The 20,785-nt window shown below is 39.3% G+C and overlaps 1 protein-coding gene across 1 annotated transcript in view; it reads right to left on the bottom strand.

Moving 5' to 3' along the window:
* Positions 1-20,161, bottom strand: part of nrn1la (neuritin 1-like a) — a 31,011-nt gene extending 10,850 nt beyond the window's left edge. Inside the window, exons 1-3 of the mRNA XM_085357131.1 lie at positions 20,149-20,161; positions 19,425-19,491; positions 14,451-14,588 (exon numbers count right to left, since the gene is read on the bottom strand). Of these exons, the coding sequence (XP_085213257.1) occupies positions 14,451-14,588; positions 19,425-19,491; positions 20,149-20,161 (218 nt within the window). The remainder of the gene's footprint in view (positions 1-14,450; positions 14,589-19,424; positions 19,492-20,148) is intronic.
* Positions 20,162-20,785: the final 624 nt, after the last annotated feature.

Here is a 20,785-nt window from a genome sequence, read left to right as displayed (position 1 = left end):
TGTTTTTTTCTTCTTAATCATAAACACCGTCATTTAGAAACTGCACATCTTTGTTAAATATTTTACATTTATTTGATTATCTGAAACATTAAAGTGTGACAAACATACAAAAAAATTGGAAATCTAGAAGGGGGCAAACGTTTTTTTCCACCACTGTACATGGAAATGCAGCACAGGTAAAAACAGACTTTATATAAAATGCGTATTTGGCGTGATCACCTTTTTTCTTCAACACAGCCTGAACTATCTTCACCAAGCTTTCTAGTAATTTCTTTAAGTAGTCTTCATCATTTCTGTTGAAGCTTCAGAAAAAGGTAGATGGATCAACTGAAGGACCAGATCATCTCTCAGGTCTCGTGTCAGGTCTTTGCTAGATTTCTTCCTATTTCTTAAGGACATGACTTTCAGATACTGTTCATTTGCTGTAATCAGCTTTTTAGGCCTGACACTTCTTCTTTTTGTCCACTTGCCGCAATTCCTCTTTTTTTAAGGACATAGTGCACACCATGCCGAGATATGTTTCTTAGCTAACAGCTGTTTGGGAATCATCAAGAACTAGTGCCCAAGATCCTGCAAGAAAGTCTGGCTCCTTGGAGAGGTGGCTCAAAACTTTTGCACAGTACTGTATATTTTACATGTATACTTAATAAATGAATTTTACTTTGTAATAGTGGAATATGTACATTATGTGAGAGCGCATACAGTTTTAATGTTGAGAGTCAATGTTCAGATCTAAGGGGATGAAAAATGGAGGTTGTACAAGAAACACATTTGGTCTTTAAAACCAAATTTCAGCTTCATATTTAAAAGCAAAGAGTTTGGAGATTCAGAATTTGCAAACCATTCCATGTCAACAAAAACAATTATTACTTATTTAGTGTGTGCACAAAGCAAATTGTAGCTTTTTGATTTCCCAACAGGCACACCTGGTATGCTGCTCTTTGTTTTTTTTTAAAGTGATTGCTTCTAAGCTTTTAGTCTTTATTAGTAATTTGTCAAAGGCTTAAACTTTCCTAGATGCAAATCTTGTATTTTTTTGAACTTTCAGACTTCAGCAAAAACTACATAGACATGAAGACAAAAGAAAAAGACATATCCTTTTTAGCTCCCATGGATGGATTCATACCTAACCTTTGTAGACAAGGCCATAGCAGAGATGAAGAATAACTGAAGCACCTCTCAACATCTCTCAAAAGACAGATTTTTCCATTTTTTGAAGTACTTCAATTACCTTTACAACTGTACTTTCTCCAAGGATAACATTCTGCAAGGGGAATAAATGAAGCCTTGATCTATTCAGCCTTAAGTTACTCAAATTAAAACACATTTAGTCCAAAAATACTAGAGCTGGCCTGGGCTCAAGGTCTACGTTTGCTAAAACCCACAAATTCACGAGTTCACAATGCCATGATTCACACTTGGTCAAGCCATTAATAAAATTTCAATTGGTAATATTCTACGATACAGCCTCCAATCGCAAAATCAATTTTCAGGAAAAGTTTACTTAATTTTAAAAAAGAAGAAAAAGGGTTAAAGACCAGTTTAAATCACACATTCTCACATAACTTGGGCAGCACATTGGTGCAGAGGTTAGCACTGAGAGTGAATGGATGACAGACTGGCACCCAGTCCAGGGTGTACTCTGCCTCTCGCTCTGTGACTGGATGGATGGATGAATGGGTGGATGGATGGAGCGATTCTCACAGTCTTTCAGTCTTATTCTTTCAAAATGAAACTTAACGTCTGACATATTTTGTATACTCCGCTATGAAGCCTGATGCTACAGATGTTGATACTCTCCCTCAAAATAGGTGTAAAAATTGGCATGTGTATCAGATATATGTAAAATTTACAATTTGAAATTGCAATAGAAATTATATTCTTTAACCACTGACAAAGTAAGTAGTAAAAAGGAATAGGAGATACAAAGTAAAGCGATACCCATTGTTCATGTGTTCCCTTCAAAGCTTTAGCAAAAGGTTACATTTTAATTCTATTGAGAATAAATTCTCAGTATGTTTACCCCCAAACATTTCCTTTTCACCTCGCCTTCTTTCAATCCGCACTGAATGATTGCGAGTGCAAAATGCCTATTGTGAATATGAGGAATAAAAGCAGTACTGTACTCCTGGGAGAACCCTGACAATGGAGCAGCCTTGGCCTAGATGCAAATCATATCCCCTCTTTCAGACTGCACTGTAGCATACATGTGTGTGCGCGCTGTGACGGTGTGCATTTTTGAAAACGTGTGCACTGTTGAATGGGCACGTGATTGTGGATCTTCAGAGGGGCACAATCTCCTCATTAGGTGGCTCTGATTGAAGCGCTAAAGCCATGTTCCTGAGTGCGGAGAAGGAGGGAAAACGTAAGAGGGGAAAAACAGAACAGAGAAGTAGGTGGAAGGTGGTGAGAGAAGGCAAGAAGGAGGAGGGGAACGAGAGGGAAAAAGGGGAGGAAGAAAGAGGGGAGGTGAGAGAAGTAGAAAGAGAGAGAACAAAGAAGTGAGGTGAGGACACAGAGAGGGGGGGAAGTGTGTATGTGGACAAGAGGATTTTGTGTTTGCATGAGCTCTTGTGTGCCTGCATTAGGCAACAGTCGCACTAAGGTGGCTGGGTTGCAGGATTAGTAGTTTAATTGGTACCTTAAGGAATAGAAGAGACTTAACAACAGTTAAGTCAGTTAAGTATCAGGGGTGGGGTGCAGGGCTGTGGTGACGCACGCACACACACACACACACACACACACACACACACACACACATGCACGCACGCACAAATGATTATTTCTCTTGAATAATCCCCCTTACCCCGATTTAAATCAGATGTTACTGTTAAACCAAACTCTCTCTTTCAAATTCATAAAAGTAAGAATGGATTATCATTAAAACACCTAAACATGAGAAGAAGAGCAAGAACGGGCAGGTTAAAGTAAGGAAGGGAAGAAATGGGAAAAAGGTACAAGGTGAACCAAAAAAAAAAAGCAGAAAGTTAAGAGTGTAAAGCTGGATGTTCTGTGAAGCTGTACTTAAGGTGCCACAATGCCTAATCAGAACTGCTGATCAGAAACCTTTTTTCTCCACCACCTTCTGATGACAGAGTTGAGGTCTGCAGCCGAACATTTCTTCAACTTTTCAAAAACCGACAATCTGACACTCTCACCCACTTCATGCTTTTATTGGCCAGCTGTGTGGAGTTGTAAAAAACCTGCCTGTGTCCTACTGTGCGTCCCCCAGAAACAATTGCAAGAAATTGTGCACTTTCCATTTTACTGTTACGTTCCTTTAACCCTCTCAAGGCAGGCTTTGCAGATTTGCAACAGTTAAAAACTAACAAGCTGATTACCCCACATACATATTTTATGAGTTTTTTTACTCAGAAGCACCACTGCAGGACTTGGTTGTGCATTAGCAACAAAAAGTTTAATTTGAGCCTGAGAGGGTTAAGCGAGCTAGTGCATATCAAAAACACAGAATATTATAAAAAGTTATTTTTTAAATTTAATTAAAAAGGTTAACTTTGATTTATTCTATATTAGAGTAAACTGAAATTTTGAGCCTTTTTTCTTGTATTTTTGATGATTATAGTTTATGGCTTATGAAAAAAGTATCTGTTATTGGAATATTTCCTAAGATCAATAAAAAAAAAAGCATTTAGAATAGATAAAAACCCCCCTTTGGGAAGGTGTACTCATTTATACACGCAGTCCTTGGCTGGGCTGCTTAACCATGAATTGCTACATCAGAGCAGTGCACCATGGAAGTGGAAGTCGTCTTAACAATATTCCATACATTTTATGTCAGGTTCAGGTCAGGTAAATTGGCTGGTCAAGCAAGCACAGTAAAAACACATCAGGAAACCATGTGGTAGCAGCTTTGGCGCTGTGGGCAGGTTTTAACTCCTACAGGAAAAGTAAATTGGTGTTATCCATAAAGTTTGCACGAAGGTGGAAGCGTGACATGCTCTGAAATCTCCTGGTGGATGCTGCACTGACTTTGGACTTGATGAATCACAGTGGACCAACCACCACCAACACCAGGATAAGATAAGATAAGATAAGATAAGATAACCTTTATTAGTCCCACACGTGGGAAATTTGTTTTGTCACAGCAGGAAGTGGACAGTGCAAAAGTTATGACGCAAAAATTAGAATACAATAAGAATAAATACAGTACACAGCTGTACAGAATAGAATAAAATAATATACTATATACAGTAGAATAAAATAGAATAAAAATATACAATAAGATAAAAATAGAATACGAATGCTATATACAACTGAGTAAAAATACAACGATGCCAGAAAGGATTATTGCACTTAGTGTTATTGCACATGTGTGGATGTGTGTGTTTGTTCAGTTAAAGTCTTTGTTGTGGAGTCTGACAGCAGTGGGGAGGAAAGACCTGCGAAATCTCTCCGTCCCACACCGGAGATAACGTGGGACCCCCCAAATCATCAGACTGCAGAAACGTCACACTTAACTTCCAGCACCTTAAATTCTGCACCTCTACACTTTTTCTCCAGACTTTAGGATGTTGATGTCATCTCAAAAAAAGACTTTGGACCACTGAGCAACAGTGCAAGTCTTTTTCTCCTCAGCCCAGGTGAGCTGCTTCTGTTGTTGCCCTTGGTTCAGGACTGGTTTGATATCAGGAATGTGACAGCTATAGCTCGGTTGATCTGATATCCTCGTGTTGGTGTTGTTCCCAGATCATCATACTAAATGTTGTTCTAGGATCAACGTTGCAAGTGACCAATCAGAATGTTGTGATGTCATACTTTTGCGACTTCGGGAAAAACTGGCGTAAAACAAAAAACTGTACTTAAGCTGCAAGAAACCGCCTCTGTCCGCCGATAAACGGACCCTGACCCTAACCCTAACCGTAACCCTTTAATAAACAGTAAGCAGAATTGATATTGTCCTTGCAACATTGGAATTTCATAAATGCACGAATGGCTTGGCGCGCAAAAGAATAACGTCACAACAATGTGATTGGTCACTTGCAATGTTGAACCTGGAACAACATTTTCATGATGGTCTGGGAACAACACCAACACGAGGATATCAGATCATCCGCTATAGCTCCTTGCCTGAAAATGTATGTGCATGGTGCCTCTTGATGCTCTGATATCTGCCTCAGTCCACTTCTTGTGAAGCTCTTCCAAGTTCTTGAGTGGACTTTCTTCTTGAGTGTTATTGATTGCTATCCCTGTTGCATGTTCACATTTTTCTAGTTTTCTACTTTCCATGAATATACTTCAGCATAACACAATGAACAGAAGGCTGAAATCAGCCTTTTGTGGCTCTGAGCCAGTTTACGTCACTATACTGGTTCTGTCGCACAACATTTGTGGCGTCACCACATCCCTGGCAATGAGGGCATAAAAGACTCACTTCAGTCTTCTCCTAAACAGGTAACAGTGCCATGCAAATCTGTAAAGAAGTGTTGGTCAAACAATGATCCTAAGAGTGTTTGTAATTAATGACTTTGTCTTATATAATGAATTTACGGCTTGCAAAGAAGAAGTAAGGTTTTTTATTGTTTGTTTGGTGTTTATGAACAGCTGTCTTTACCATCTCACTATATACAGTGATATCATAAACATAAAAAAAAAAGTAATGTTAGTGTTTTTGTACATGAGTGAAGCAAATAAGCACAGCAGGCGTGATGAAAACCAGGATAGGTTTTTCTAGTAAAAGCTAAATAGGAGAAGAATGGCTTGCTAAAAGTAATTTAAATTTTAGCGTCCACTCATCTTCACAAGGGTTTGCAGCTGTTCGCAAAAATGGGAATTTTTGTGACCCTTTTTGTGACATGTTGTAATTGTCCAACCAAACAAAGCAGCTACTCATTTTCCACCTTGATGTTTTTTAGTGCACGTTTGTGAATCATGCTCATGCACAAATGCTGCATGACTGCAGTTTGCATAGTTGCAAGTCAGCTGTTGTGTTCATCAGCAGCTGTTGACAAGAATGGATGCAGAAATGTGGGAAATGGCCTTTCGCTGTGCAGGAAACGTCAGTGTCGTGTTAGCACCAGAAAAACAACATAATTCAGATCCTCTAGGCTGCCCGGACTGTTCCAACAAATAGCTGAAGTTTGACTAAAGACCAAGATGGTGACCCTCATTGGTGTGCTGCAGGAAAGCTTGGCGAACACCAGCAACAAAGGGATTCATCCTCTACATTTGACCCAACAGTTATTAAGATATTTCCATTTCAGTCTGGATGCTAGAGCAAAATTATCAACAATAAAAATGAGTCAGCAACAAGAGGCTCACACACAGACACTGTCACAGAAGAAGATAGTCAGAACAATGCCTTTAGCTTTTCTTCAAGGACTTTAATAACACTGTTTGTAGATCTTGATGAAAATGTGTCTTGCACAAAAAGTCTCCCTACAGTTAGTTTTTTCTGAGTCAGCTGAGTCAGCTGAGCAACATCTTTCTATGAATTCGAGAAGAAGAAGTGATGTGTATGGAGCATGCATGCTTTATGCACATGATAAATTCTATATATCAAGAGGAACATTGGTCAAATATCATATTACAGTTCATTAAATATCCGCTTAATTAGCACAATTGTGCAACTCCCACTCTGACTTCCTTCAGTGGTCTTGGATGGGATGCATCTCTGTACACTTAAATGTGGTGACTCTGGAAATTCATTATAATTTTTTTGCATCTGTACAAATTTAAGTTGACAGACACTGCTCTCAGATCAGTAGTCCTATTCTAAGACCCTCCTAAGAAATCTTCTTCCCCAAGAGGTCTTCTGTGAAAGATGGATTAGAGAGGTATGTATAAATAGAGCGGTGAGCGGAGATGACAAAGGGCAGGGAGAGAATAATGGATGGATAAAGGATATAGAGAAATGAAGTGAAGACAGAAAGAATAGAGAGGAGGAGAGAAGAGGAGTGATAAATGTTCAGGGCTCCAGCTGAAACAACGAGAGGCTAAAAGGAGTGTTAAAGAGTGAGTGAAGACACGCCGTAAGAAGGTCAGAGACAGCAGTCTTTATATTTAAAGTCAAACTGAAATAAAAACAAGATTAAATCAGTATATCTTTGACTTATCTGTCTTTGGACTTGTATAGCCGGCATGAACTTCTATACAAATTTATTATTAACACCCATCCAGTTTTTCTTGCTTATTCCAGGTCCGGGTCATAGGGTAAGAGACTAAGCAGAGATTCACAGATTTCCCTCTCCCCAGCCATCTCCTCCAGCTCTATTCATGGTATACCACGAAATTCCAAGACCAGCAAAGAGACGCAATATCTCCAGGATGTCTTCTGTCTGCCAAAGTCAGACATGCCCAAAAGACCTCACCGACGAGGTGTGAAAGGGGAGTGATCTCAACCACCTCAGCTGGCTCTTTTCTACTCTGAACCCCTCATAAAACAGTGAGGAACTGAGTCAGACTTTAAGGGAGAGCTTAGCTATCCTTCAGTGAAACCTCGTATCCACCACTTGCTTCTGCGATCTTATTATTTCAGTTGCCATCCACAGCTTCTGATGTTAGCAATATAGATTGACCAGTAATGTGGGATTTAGCATATTTGTGTCCGTTTGCCTATGAAGAGCCTGCACGGATGGGAATGCAACCTATGTAAAAATGACTGCATTTAAGCCAACTAAAAAAACAACAAGCATATAGCTTGGCATGGACAACACCATGCATAGGCTGACTGCTGATTGGCTGAAAAGTGGTCTGCCATATAAAAGGCAATGATAGTGTAGTTCACCACATATAGAGAGAAGAGTGAAGAACTATCAAAGATCAACAGCATGAAAAGAACAGCCAATGTCTGCAGTGGACTGTTTTGTAATACTTGTTTCACTTCAGCTCTTTGTAAGTTATCACTTTGCACTGTGGGTTGCTAATGAACCAACAATAATAGAAACACAAGCACCAGAATATCTGCAGACACTAAACAGCTACAATCTGTAGGTGACGGTCTGCAAAGCTCTCCATAAGCAAAAATGGACAGAAAAGCTGTCCAAGATCAACTCTACATTCTCTTGTTACCATAAAAGATATGCATTTCATCCACATCACTGTATATGCTACACCAATTCATTTATCAGTTTCCCCCTTCAAATGAGGACTAACCTTTTCCTGTGTTTGTACAGAGACCGAATTGGCCTTAACAACTCCATCCCATCAAAGCACCTCAGGAAAACTTCCATGCACCCTTTGATTATACTTCGACGGTAAAGAAAACTTCAGATAATTATAGTCCAGCCCCTCATGTGGAGGTTGATTATTAGGTTGTTGTGAAACCTACTATAGCCAGTATCAAGGGTGTTTCCTTGACAGTATCCCTGAACCTCCAACACAAGTTCAGGTTCCTTCCTTAGACTCACTGAATTCACCACCCACTAGCATTTAAGGATCAGCTTACCACTATTACTCTATTACACTATTACCTTCTGCACCCTGCTGCTAACACCTTTGTCTCCCTGTTTCCAGCGAACCTTCCCCTCACCTAAGGCTATGTCCAGAGGCGGAGCCAGACATTTGAAACACCCGGGGCTTAGCCCTAAAGGGTAGTATGCATGTGGGATTATTATTTTAGAAATGACTGAAAGACTGAAAGATTAATAGGCTCTGTTTTGAGTTTTGTTCAAAAAAGAATGACTTCATATAGGATAAAAATATATCACATATGCAGGACACCATAAACTAGTTTTTTAATTAAGCAGCAAGGCAGAACAAAGTCGGGCCTGTATCAAGACACAGGGACTAAACCCCAATTCAACCAGACCAAGAACTGATCCAGAATTAAAACAGGACTACAACAGTTCAAAATCAGGACTACTGAGGACTTAACCAAGACAGAACAAGAATCAGAACTAGATGATAATAGAACTAAAAATCATCATAGACCTGCACTACACTTATTTTTTAATTCTACCAAAGTACACTATTTAGATTGAGAAAAGTTTATATAATTATTTAGCCTTGTTGTGCAAACAAGCCTGCATAACTTAATAAATATAGAATTTGAAAAATAACAAACCTAAAAAGAAACACTAGGTACAAGATACATGAGTACCTATGATACGGTGATACTTTTGGTAAACAACCATTTGACTAACATTAGAGCTGGGCGATAGAACGATAACGATATGTATCACGATATAACTTTTACTCGATAGAGAAATTAAGCTATCGCGATAGACCTCGCCGCTCTTGTCCTCTTAAAAAAAATAAATAAATAAAAATAAAGGGTCAGCCGATCCAAATTCAGTAGCGCAGAGCCGAACCAATCACAGCCGCAGCGTCACGTCGCGTGACTTGTTACGTACAGCGCAAGTGCCAAGCCGCACGTGTTTGTTTGGGAAGCAGCCAGCGGGTAATGGAGCCAGCGCATAATGGAGGAAATGAGCGTGACCGAAGAGAAAACAGATGATGGTTCCAACGCCAGAGAGATTGTCGAACGGAAGAGCCATAGAAGTTCCGTAGTGTGAAGGTATTTTGGCTATTTCAAGTCTGACAAAAAACAGAGTAGCGTGCACTGTAAATTGTGCCGAAAGCAAGTCTGGAAATACAGTAAACTGGTGCATGCGTCACACTGTGCGCCACGTTATTGTTTCGGTGAAATGAATTTCTACAATACTGTTACTGTTACTTCTACTCTCTGCAGTGATTAAATGCTTACATATACACACAGTTACTGTCCGTCCACACATACGACTCAGTTCTGCTTCTATGCCCCAGCTTTGTTTACTTTTTCCCACCGAGGCTTCTAGACTTCTGATTGGCCAACATTTCTGCACGGTTAGGAATCTCGCTCCACCTGCTGCTTTGGCATGTTCATAGCAGTGTTTTCCTTCATTTCTGCCTTTATGTGTGGACGGGATTATTTTTTAAAACGAAAACGGAAAATCTCAGTTTTCAAAAGTACCCGTGTACGTGTGGACGTAGCCTCAGTCTCTGACTGGAAGCGCTAATTCGTCATTCGGCTTTTGTCAGACTAAAGTAACTGTTAAAACTGTTTGAAAAGCTCAGCTATACAACAAGGAGAGATTGAGAATTTCCTTTTAGTTCTCAGTTTATTTGATATTGACAAAAGTTAGTCAGTTTTGTCTGTTCTTCTGTAAAACAAACTAAGATTTATTTTTAGAATTAATATTTTGTTTCTAAGTGGAATTGACAATTTAGTCTGTTTCATTTGTTCTATTTTGAAACTTAAATGCTTTAGCGGCTGCCTTTTGTGTAGTTTGCAATATTTGCCTTTATTTATCTGAAAAAGTCTCATGTTCCTTAAGTACATCTACCCTGTTGAACTTATTATGGGAAATAAATATTTAAATAAAAACAAGCTGCTGATTATTTCACATTTTACTTGTGAGCAACGGCACATTTAAATCTTACAAATATAGTTATTTGGCTTATATCGTGATAGATATCGTTATCGCCTGAAATGAAAAAAACATATCGTGATATGAAAAAATCTCATATCGCCCAGCTCTAACTAACATGTGTGTCTCACCTGCTCTTGTTCCATCTCTGTTCTGTCCTCTCTCCCTCTCTGTCCCTCTCTGTTCCTCTCTCTCCCTCTTTGTGCTGACAATCATCAAATATACAGTTGAAACCACATATTTACTCTTCAGATAAAAACACTTTTTTAATTGTAACATCAAATCAGACTAAATGTTTATTTTTTTTAGATTGATAAATATAAAAAACATATTTGTTAACTTTAAGAGTAAAGAGAGAAACTATCTGTATGTCTTAATTGCAAATGGCACCAAATTGCATTCAAACTGAGTCACACTTATGGAGCTCCACAATTCTCTTCCTGGTGTTTTGTTGACATCTCTTGATGTTCCCATGTCACAGAAACAGGTTCTGTGTTTTGCCTTATATGCATCCACAGGTGTGTCACCAATTTACTCACATGGACTCTACTAACCTATCAGAAGCTTCTTCAGCTCAGAATGGAATCCTCTGGAGTTTTCTTATTAATTAACAATAAACTTAGTGTACATGTACTCCTAAATTTGATGAAAGTGATAAAAAATAGAAAGCTCTGTCTCTCTTTATTCTGACATTTAACTAATTCAAAATATATTTCAATATTTATCCAAAACAAAACAAGTTTACTCTAAATTGATGTTGTACAGTAAAAATGTTTTATGTTTTCTCCATAAAGTGTAAATATCTGGTTACAAATGTGAATATCCTGCTGTGTTCTGAAATCCCTCTTGTTTTGCATAGAAATATACTGAACAACATACAAAGCATAATATATAAAATAACATTTACCTGAGTTTTTTCTTTGAAAGAAGCCTCTAATGTCCATTCTTATATTTCAGTGCATAACTGAAACCGATTTAGTCGGGGAGGGTAAGAACTGAAAATATGAAATAAACACACGTAAGCTAAGACTCTAAAAAATAGCATTTGTTCGGCTTTTCATTTCGCCATTTGTTGATTCACTTGAAGAGCAAGTAACGTAATATTGGTCAAGTGATCAGTTTGATATCAATCTTTCGTGATGCACCGTCATATTTACATTATTTGTACAGTATGAATGATTTGCTTTGGTACCTGGTCAAACTTAAGCTCTCCTTAGTATGGCTGGCTCCGTTTCTCCAACAGCGCACTCACAGGCAGCAGCTGCCCCGCCCCCTCACTCAGTCGCTTAGTGTCTGAGCTCGGATCATACCAATATCAGGGGGGATTCACGCACAGTCGTAAATTCCCACAGTGTGCACTATGTGCTTCGAATATTGTGTGTACTTTTTGTTTTATACAGTTGTCAGCCAGGCATCTAACTATGAAAAAATTACACTCCAAAAGACCCCGGGCTTCTGACAAAACAACCCAGGCTTAAGCCCAGTAAGCCACCCCCACGCTTCGCCCCTGGCTATGTCCACACTAATACATTTTTGTTTGAAAACACATCTTTTTCTCTCCATTTTGGCCTTCCGTCCACACTCAGACTGCGTTGTTGGTCAATGAAAACTGAGCTTTTGGAAAATGCTCTCCAAAGCAGATACATTTAAAAATGGTGCTCGCGTTGCAGTGTGGACAGCGTAACCGCATGCTTTCGAAAACGATGATGTGTTTTAGTCATATGATACAGTCATGTGGCCAATTAAACTAAGATAGCAGAGGGCATTATACAGGAGTTGTTTTGTTTGCTCCCAATTTTGACATCCCTATTAAAGATAAATATCAGTTTGTACATGCTCCAGATAGTTTTTCTTCAAATTCTTTAATTCTCATTCGCTTTTGCAACAACTCCACCTCATTGTCAGTCAATTTAAAAAACTCGGTGCTTTTCCTCAACTTTTTGCCACGACACTTCAAAGAGCTGGAAAGTAAATAAACAGCAGATAGAAATGAGCAGGTCGAATCGTCTTACGTTTCACGCATGGACATGGACAGTGTGGATGAACAGCTGTTCGGAAACGATTGAAAACGATAGTGTGGACGCGGAGCGTTTTTAGACGAAAACGGCATTTTCAAATTTATCCGGATTAGTGTAGACATAGCCTATGATCGGTGTAGGGACCTTCCTCCCATGAAACTGGTCATTCTCACCAAGATCACTGACTCTTGTCGCCTGCCCTCCTGGAACTCACTTGCCTACAAGTCAACAAACCAGCCGCCTCCCTCCACGAAGGACTCACCCTGTCCTCAAAGTAAGATAAAGTCAGTTGCACTCAGTCAGCTTTGCATTCTGCCTGAGGAACATTTATCTCTGGTTTGGCCGCATTAAGAGGGGTCCACCCTCCTAGTGGACCCCTTTAATTTGGACGGGTTGATCAACTCCAGTTGTCCCTGTGAACTAACTTCTAACTTCTAAATAACGTTGTTGCTGTTGCTGTCGATAAAGATGTTGAAACTGTTACAGCTTTCTTAGTTTTTTCTGCATTTAAGTCCTCCATCCTGCTTTGACTTAAAGATTCTGTGACAGTAAACCAGTAACTGTGGTGGTATCTACTCACCAAACAGGCTTGGAGCTAAACATCCTGTTTTCACTCATAGCTTAAAACGTTGTAGGCTCACAGTTGCAGCTTAGCATCAGTGTCAAATTAACTGTCATATAAAACAAAACAGTGAACAAGATAAACATGTTGAAATTGATTTCACCTCCATCACCATGATCTTTCTGTCTCTTTAAATAAGAGCTTCGATATTCCTCTCATATAACCCACTCTGTTCAATCAATTTTTATTTTATTGGGGAGCACATTCACAGTCCTGTGATGTTGACTCGTCAAAGACGCAGCACAAAGGCAAATGAATATTACGTTTGCAAAAGAGGAGGAATAAATAGATGAAATATAAACAGTTAATGTGTGTTTTGTGGTCCAGCATCTTCTGTGTGATGGTACGCAAACAGCATAATATAACTAACATTTTTTCAGAATAGTTTTATTTTCAATGCCCAAGTTTACTTTTGGGTCAAAATGTTGGTATGTTAATCATATATGAAGTTTAATACCAACACAAAAACAGAGACTGGTATCAAAGTGCCAGCTAGAGACCCACCAGTGGAACATCAAGTTAATAATGGTGACTTTTAGCAGTAAAAGGAAAAGTAATAATTAGCATCGTGAAGTGACGGGTAACCAGTTAAGCTACTCTTCTAAAAGGAGAGTAAAACTGCTCTATCTGAGAACTGACATGTGCTGGAGAGGGATAAAGCTAAAACAGCTAACTAAAACATGATGTCAGTGTAGATAATGCTAATCATCTAATCATCTAATCATTAGCAGACAATTAAGATAGTATCCTCATTTACCTTCGCACACACTGTGAGCTGTGTGTCTGAATATCTCTGACTGTAATAAATTTAACTTTTTTTTTTCTTTTTTATTTGTCCCAAACAAAATGTTTTGTACAAATAACTGCTGGAGGTTTAGTGACTTTTATCAAATATACTGTGGAGGAAGTGAACATTCCCAGCAATACTCTCATTTATGTTTTCACTAGACACTGAAGAGTGCAATTTAAAGGATGTAACGCCTTCTAAGTAAAGCGCACAACTGCATTACGGCTTATTCTGCCTCACAGTGATGGGTAAACTCTTTACAGGCAGTTATTAATCCTGGTAAAAATGTATTAATGTTCACACAGCATAATTTGAGAAAAATCTATTCATAACTGCATGTAAAAAGGCAAGACCGAGCATAGTGAGGAATTAGAGAGACAAGACTTCAGTCTGTGGTACCAGATTGCACCATTCTTTGGCCTCTATCTGCCTTATCGGTTTCAGACAGCAGGCTACTCAGGTGGAATTGCAAAATTCTTATCTAAACTTTTTTGCATGCTATTTCCAATTCCAAGAATCAGTAATTCTTTCCCAACAGAGCTTCTGCCTTTAATTTCTTAACCCACTCTCTTAAATAACCAAATGCGCACTAACAAGTGTTTGAATACTGAAAGTGATCTGAGGGAAACTGCACTGTTGTGACTGCAGTGAATGACCTGCAGATGGAGTGTATCTCGTGCGTGTCCTCCTCCTTGCGGGCGCTGTCCGTCAAACTGTCGCCCAGAGCCATCAGACACTGAGCGAAACCCTTGTAGATGGAGTGACACCTTCTGGCTGAGACTGCAGAACACGGACTCAGCACTGGAAAACAAACACAAACACACAAAAAGTACGTAACTATTTGCAAAACCACAAGTACAGAGTAAAATTTAACTGAAAAAAATAACTCATATAAAACAGATTAATCTGAGCTGAAATCTGACTGCAGTAGTTAGCGGTAAACGTAACACTTTGTTGTACCTAATAATAGAAAGTATATCAGTGGAGCTAAAGTTATAGGACTGAAGAGTTGAGTATAACCTACAGGTAGGCCTAACTTTGATCTTTTTCTCCCCTCAATCATTCCGAGTTAAAGCCCACTGCTGATTTATAGCTTACAATATGAGACACATGAAGGCTCGGTGACCAGGAAATGGAAGAGAAAAGCCCAGTCGGAGTTGTTTTTATTCTCAGTAACAACCTACACAAATCATGTTTAAATGCTGCCAATACTCAGACTAATGAAAGCTCCCAGACAAGATGCCTATTTTCATTCAAAAAGAGGAAACACTTCAAATTCCATCGATGTAGTCTCCTTTCAGACATCTGAATCATCACCCATATCTCAAATTTGTTCGGCAATTTGAAGGCTAGTGTTATTTCCACTGATTTGTATTTCCAGCTCTGGAGAGCAGCCAACCAATTAGAGCCGACTATGAGGGATAAAAAAATAAATGTCATCTCTTTTTCATGTTTCGTTAGCTGCCCATTAAAAAAAATTACTGTATTGGCAAGTGAGACAGATGCAATCAGGTAAGTTGTTTTAAGTCCACAAGCAGAAATAATTATTTCTATGTAAACACCTATATTTGTATATACCAGCAGCTGCTACTGTAGCTTCAGTGGCAGCTGCTTTTTATTTCCCATAATGAGAAATTTGGTAACAAACAAAGTCAAACTGAAAAGCAGAATGAAATCAAACAAGATGAGATTTCAGTTTACACAAATTCTTGATTATTCCTTCAGTTGTTCTTCTGACTTTTATTTTCCTGTTCATCACCATTTTATAGAAACAAAGCATAACAAACTAGTGTTAAATTCACAGTCAGTTATTTACGTCGCTGTTCACAGCTATGCCCGTCCAGAATCTTCTCAAGAAAGTTTGTACAGTCAACAGGCTTTAAAAGAGGGCACCCAATCCCAGTTTCACAATATGATCAGAATTTGTATCAGCTGGCTATTTTGACACAAAATCCATGAAACATATTTACAAATAGGCGCACAATGCAAAAGAAAACAGCCTGCATGTTTCACGATCAGTCATATCACGTTGATTGGGCATGCTAACTCATACAGACGTGCATGCATCAATTAGTAGAACAGACCTGCCCCAACTAACCCTGATCAACTGCCATTTGAAAGAATGTATATAATGTATAGGGGTCATTGCAGATAAATCAGATAAATTCAGTTTTATTTATATAGCATGAAATCACAACAATGGCTGCCTCAAGGTGCTTTATATTGTAAGATGAAGACTCTACAATAATACAAAGAAAACAGAGAAAACCCCAACTATCATATGACCCCTATGAGCAAGCATTTTGGCAACGGTGGTAAGGATAAAATCCCTTTTAACAGGAAGAAACCTCCAGAAGAACCAGGCTCAGTGAGGGGCGGCCATCTGCCGCAGTCAGTTGGGTTAAGGCGAGGAAGACATGCTGTGAAAGAGAGAGCCTAGGGTTCTCTTAAGAGAATAAAAAGAAGCTGGAGATCAGATCAGAATCCTCTATGAGCTTGAAGTCGGATGCAGAGGTTTTGCAGGACATTCATTCTGCAAAGTCCTCACGTGGTTGGGACTTACAGGAGAGGCCAAGAGGAGGGCCGTTCAATCTGTGAGCAAAGCTGCAGAAAAAGTTACAAGGTGGTTTAGGATTAAGAGGGCTGATCTGTGGGTTGCTGCTGGCATGTAATTTGGGGCCTGCTCAACCTCAGGTCACCTGGTGTCTCATGTTTTGTCCCACTGTATCCTATGAGAATTCTTTTGCATACTATAGTGGAAAACAGAACATGAACAGCAGCATCTTTAGAGTTTCTTTAACACAACCAAACACTGAACACAAGAGAGCACCCACCTGTCACTCAAAGCACCCACACCCTTAATAATGCATAAGTTTTATAAAAATTCACTCCCCGTGCAATCAGCTACTGAAACCTAAACCAATTTTCATACCAGGCTGTAAACATGTTTTTTTCCGTTGTGTTTTGTGGCGACCGGCTCGCTTCTTTTGGCTCTGGCCTCAAACTGCACTTCCTCACTATTCGAGAAAGTTTATTTTTTGGGATTAACATATTCACTTCATTTTTAGCCAGTTCAGATGACCTACTTACAACTTATATAGGGTCACCTGATTATGTGGGTGATAGCAACCAGCTGCTTGTTTAAAATAACCATATGAAGAGGTGTTTCTGTTAGAATCTGTGGTAGCATCACCTGCTAAAGCTCCACCATGTCTAGCAGCTACTCTCTAACGCAGGGGTAGGCAACTCCAGGCCTCGAGTGCCATTGTCCTGGAGGTTTTAGATGTGTCCATGATCCATCACAGCTGATTTAAAGGGCTAAATGACTTCTCAGCATTTCTTGAAGTTCTCCAGAAGCCTGGTAATGAACTAATCATTTGATTCAGGTGTGTTAACCCAGGGTGCGATCTAAAACCTGCAGGACACCGACACTCGAGGCCTGGAGTTGCCTACCCCTGCAACGCGTCTGTCAGGCATTTTGGAACTGGATCACACTTTTTTTTTTTAAAATGACAGAAATATTGCATGTTGGAAAAAAGCAATAACCCCATGACGCTGAAACATAATAAAAGTGAGGGGGAAAGCTGCAGAATAGCAGATATTCTCTGATTGTCCTCTTTTACGCATATAAGGTCACTTCATTCGTTCTTCAAATCAGAATTGATTTTGAAGCTTTGCATTTACAGCTTGAATGAGAAATATGCTAACTGCAGAAATACAAATACCTTTCAGAAAAGGATACAACCAGAAGCAACACCAACAAATCTGTCATGTGTCAAGCAGCTCAAGCAGCATCATATCAGTTGACAGCGTGCATTGTTGGGACACAACAAGCAAGACGAGCTGTTTGCTGTCACTTCAAAGTATCTGGTAAAGATCGGGGGAGCATGCTTGACACAGGGGGAATACAACGCTTCATATTAAAAATGCAGTTTCCGGTGTCAGAAAGTGGTTACAGGTGAATTCAAGTTAAATGACATTGTCTGATGTTATAGTTTGAAGTGAATACTTCAAATCAAGTCATAAATTTGTTAAATATATTACAGATTTGAGGTTAACTGTTCTCAGCATGATGATTCATCCCTATATGACACATCGAGAGAAATAAAAAAATATAGAGGCCATTCAAAAATCTGCTTCTTGTTTGTTTGTGTATGAAAATTCTCTGAGGACATAAAAAATCTGCCACTAAAGTGCAAATGCCACACCCGAGAGCCCCGAGTCACATAGCTGTTTACAGCATCTCATCTGTCACACTTGAGTTTGGAAAGAAGAGGAAGTTCTTCCACAGATGCACAATTAGGTGATGCATTTTGAAGTAATAATTTAAAAAGTGTTGCGTGTTTTGGTCTTGCGCTGGTATTTACTGAGGCCTGAAATGGCAGAGAACCAAGCTTTCATGTACGCGCCTCAGACAACGAGAGCTTTTTCAGGGCAGAGGCATGAGTGTTTGATTCAAATGATTCTTTCTCATCTTTCAAGCAGCAGCAAATGAATATGAATCAGAGGCCTGAGAAGACTTCAGGGACTGGTAAAGTGTCATGAAAGCAAAAGAAGGAATTATTCCATCACAGGCTTTTAACTTTTTGTCACTTTTAATTCTAATCTCAACATTTCAAGCTTGATTCCCAAAAACAAACCAATCAGCTCTTTATAAGATAGACAACGGGGATTCACCATCCTGAGCCAGAAATATAAACCCTATTCTTATCTAATAATGACTTGTCTTCCCAATTAAACTGCCAAGGAATATGTAATGATTATGGGTTTACATAAAATATTTTTCCCCCAGTACTACAATTATGTGCCTCCCACAAGCTAGAGGCAAGTGGTAAGGGATAGTCAAACTTTGATGCCATTATTTAAGAATTGTTGGTTAAATGTTGCTAAATTTGCTCATCAGTTTTTATATCAAATTAATGCTTTGCCTTTTTCCAGTTTAAATCTAAACTAGAAGACACCGGATCTTTATCCTCAAATATATAGCCTATTAAAAAGAACAGCAGAGGACAAGCATACACAGTCACCCTGAGCTGTGTTGTAAAGCGTGTATTAATGTGAAAACAACAGGTAGATTAATAATGAATCAAATTAAATCCATCCATTCATTTTCTGCTGCTTTTCCAGGTCTGTGGAGCAGTCTCTTAGAGATGCCGAGATCTTTCTCTCCCCAGCCGCCTCCTCCAGCTAATCCAGGAAGACACAGAACCTCTCCAAAGCCAGCTGATAGATTCAATCTCTCCAGCAAGCCCTGGGTCTTCCAAGAGCTCCCCCCGGTTGGACGTGCCCCGAACACCTCACCCAAGAGGCACATGGGAGGTATCTTTGTAAGATACATAAAGACCCCTTCAAACACAGACGATTAGGGCTGAAAAGGCCGTTATTCAACTGGCTTTTGAAAAATATTATTGGAAGGTTGATGGAAGAAAAATTGTGGTAGGAAAAGGTGCAGCCTTGAGAGGACTGTCAAGAAAAATCAACTCAAGAACTTGGGAAGGCTTCACAAGGAAAGGACTGAGGCGGGTATCAGTGCATCAGCCATGAAAACATCACCATGCACAGATGTCTTCAGGAAACGAGCTGCAGCTTTTACATTCCTAATATCAGGACAGTCCTGAAGCAGAGACTACGTCAGAAGAATCATACCCGGGCTAGGGAGGAAAAGTGCTGCAGTGTTGCTGAGTGGCCCAAAGTCTTCTTTTTAGATCAAAGTAAACTTTGCATTTCATTTGAACATCAAGGTCCTAGAGTGTGGAGTGAGAGTGAAGTTGCACAGTATCCAAGATGTTTGAAGTCCAGTGTGAAGCTTCTGCAGTCTGTGATGATTTGGGGTGCCGTTTCACCTGCTGGTGTTGGAGGCGGTCGGGTCCACTGTGTTTTAACAAGTCCAAGTCAACACAGCATCTACCAGGAGGTCACTTTATTCCTCCACCTTCTGACAAGCTTTATGGAGACACCAATTTCCCTCTCCAGCAGGACTTAGTGCCTTCCCACAGTGCCACCTTGCATGGCCTGAACACCACAGAGAATCTATGGAGTATTATAACGAGGAAGAAGAGAAACACCAAACCCCCAAAAAACGATGAGCTGAGGGCTTCTGTCAAAGCAACACAGGCTTCAATAATACCCACTGACTAATTTTAAGGCATATCCTAATAATTTAAGTAAATGGATTTTTTTTTAAACTCTTATTTATTTTTAGTTATTTTTTAATTTGAATCTTATTTAAATTGAAAAACATATGAACAGTTTATGAGAGTCATTATTAATTTGCAGTAGAGTGTGATTATCTTGCTACATCTTTCCTCACTAGTAACTCTTTCATTCTTGATATTTTTTTACACAGGTAAGTACGTCCCAGATTCATTGCTTCAGGTGGAGGATAGACAGGAAATCAATAGAACACCTGACGTGTGTCTGGAAACACTAAGTCACCCGTCACTTCACCTCACAGCTGAGAGGTGACGGGTTGAAACAGAAAACAAACATGCCTGATTTACACAAAGATTTCAGAATTATTTTGGTTTATGGCGTTTCCTTACCTCCACCTTCTGTCTCCTCGCTAGTGATGAAGAAGGTGAAAACAAGAGGAGGTGCAATAAAATGTTTTGGCAGATTCTTGCTTTTGCCATCTGCTGCTTATTCCTGTCTTTCCTTTTTTTTAAAAATGCATCTGCCTGCTCTTTCATCTCAAGGCTCCTGCCTTGTGATGGGCCACGCACACCAATGACTAGTTGCTTATTGAATCACAATGTTTGAATAGTTATCACTGCATACACATGAGATTAAAAAAACAGCCCTTTCTTCTTACAAAAACTATAATATTTATCTTTAATTATACCTTCTTAGGTAACTCTGTGTTAGATATAACTGGATATATCTACAGGTTTTGGTTATTAGTTATACAGTGGAGGGGGCATACTATGGTTACACTACATTAAAAACTGGACACCATGTACAAGTCTAAAATAGCTATAACAATGAGTCAGCG

The sequence above is a fragment of the Diplotaxodon limnothrissa genome, linkage group LG7 (assembly GCF_057381915.1).
Source record: "Diplotaxodon limnothrissa isolate DT_005_m linkage group LG7, D_limnothrissa_male_GT1.1, whole genome shotgun sequence".
In the NCBI taxonomy this organism is placed as follows: Eukaryota; Metazoa; Chordata; class Actinopteri; order Cichliformes; family Cichlidae; genus Diplotaxodon; species Diplotaxodon limnothrissa.
This window is presented reverse-complemented; position numbering and strand designations above follow the sequence as displayed.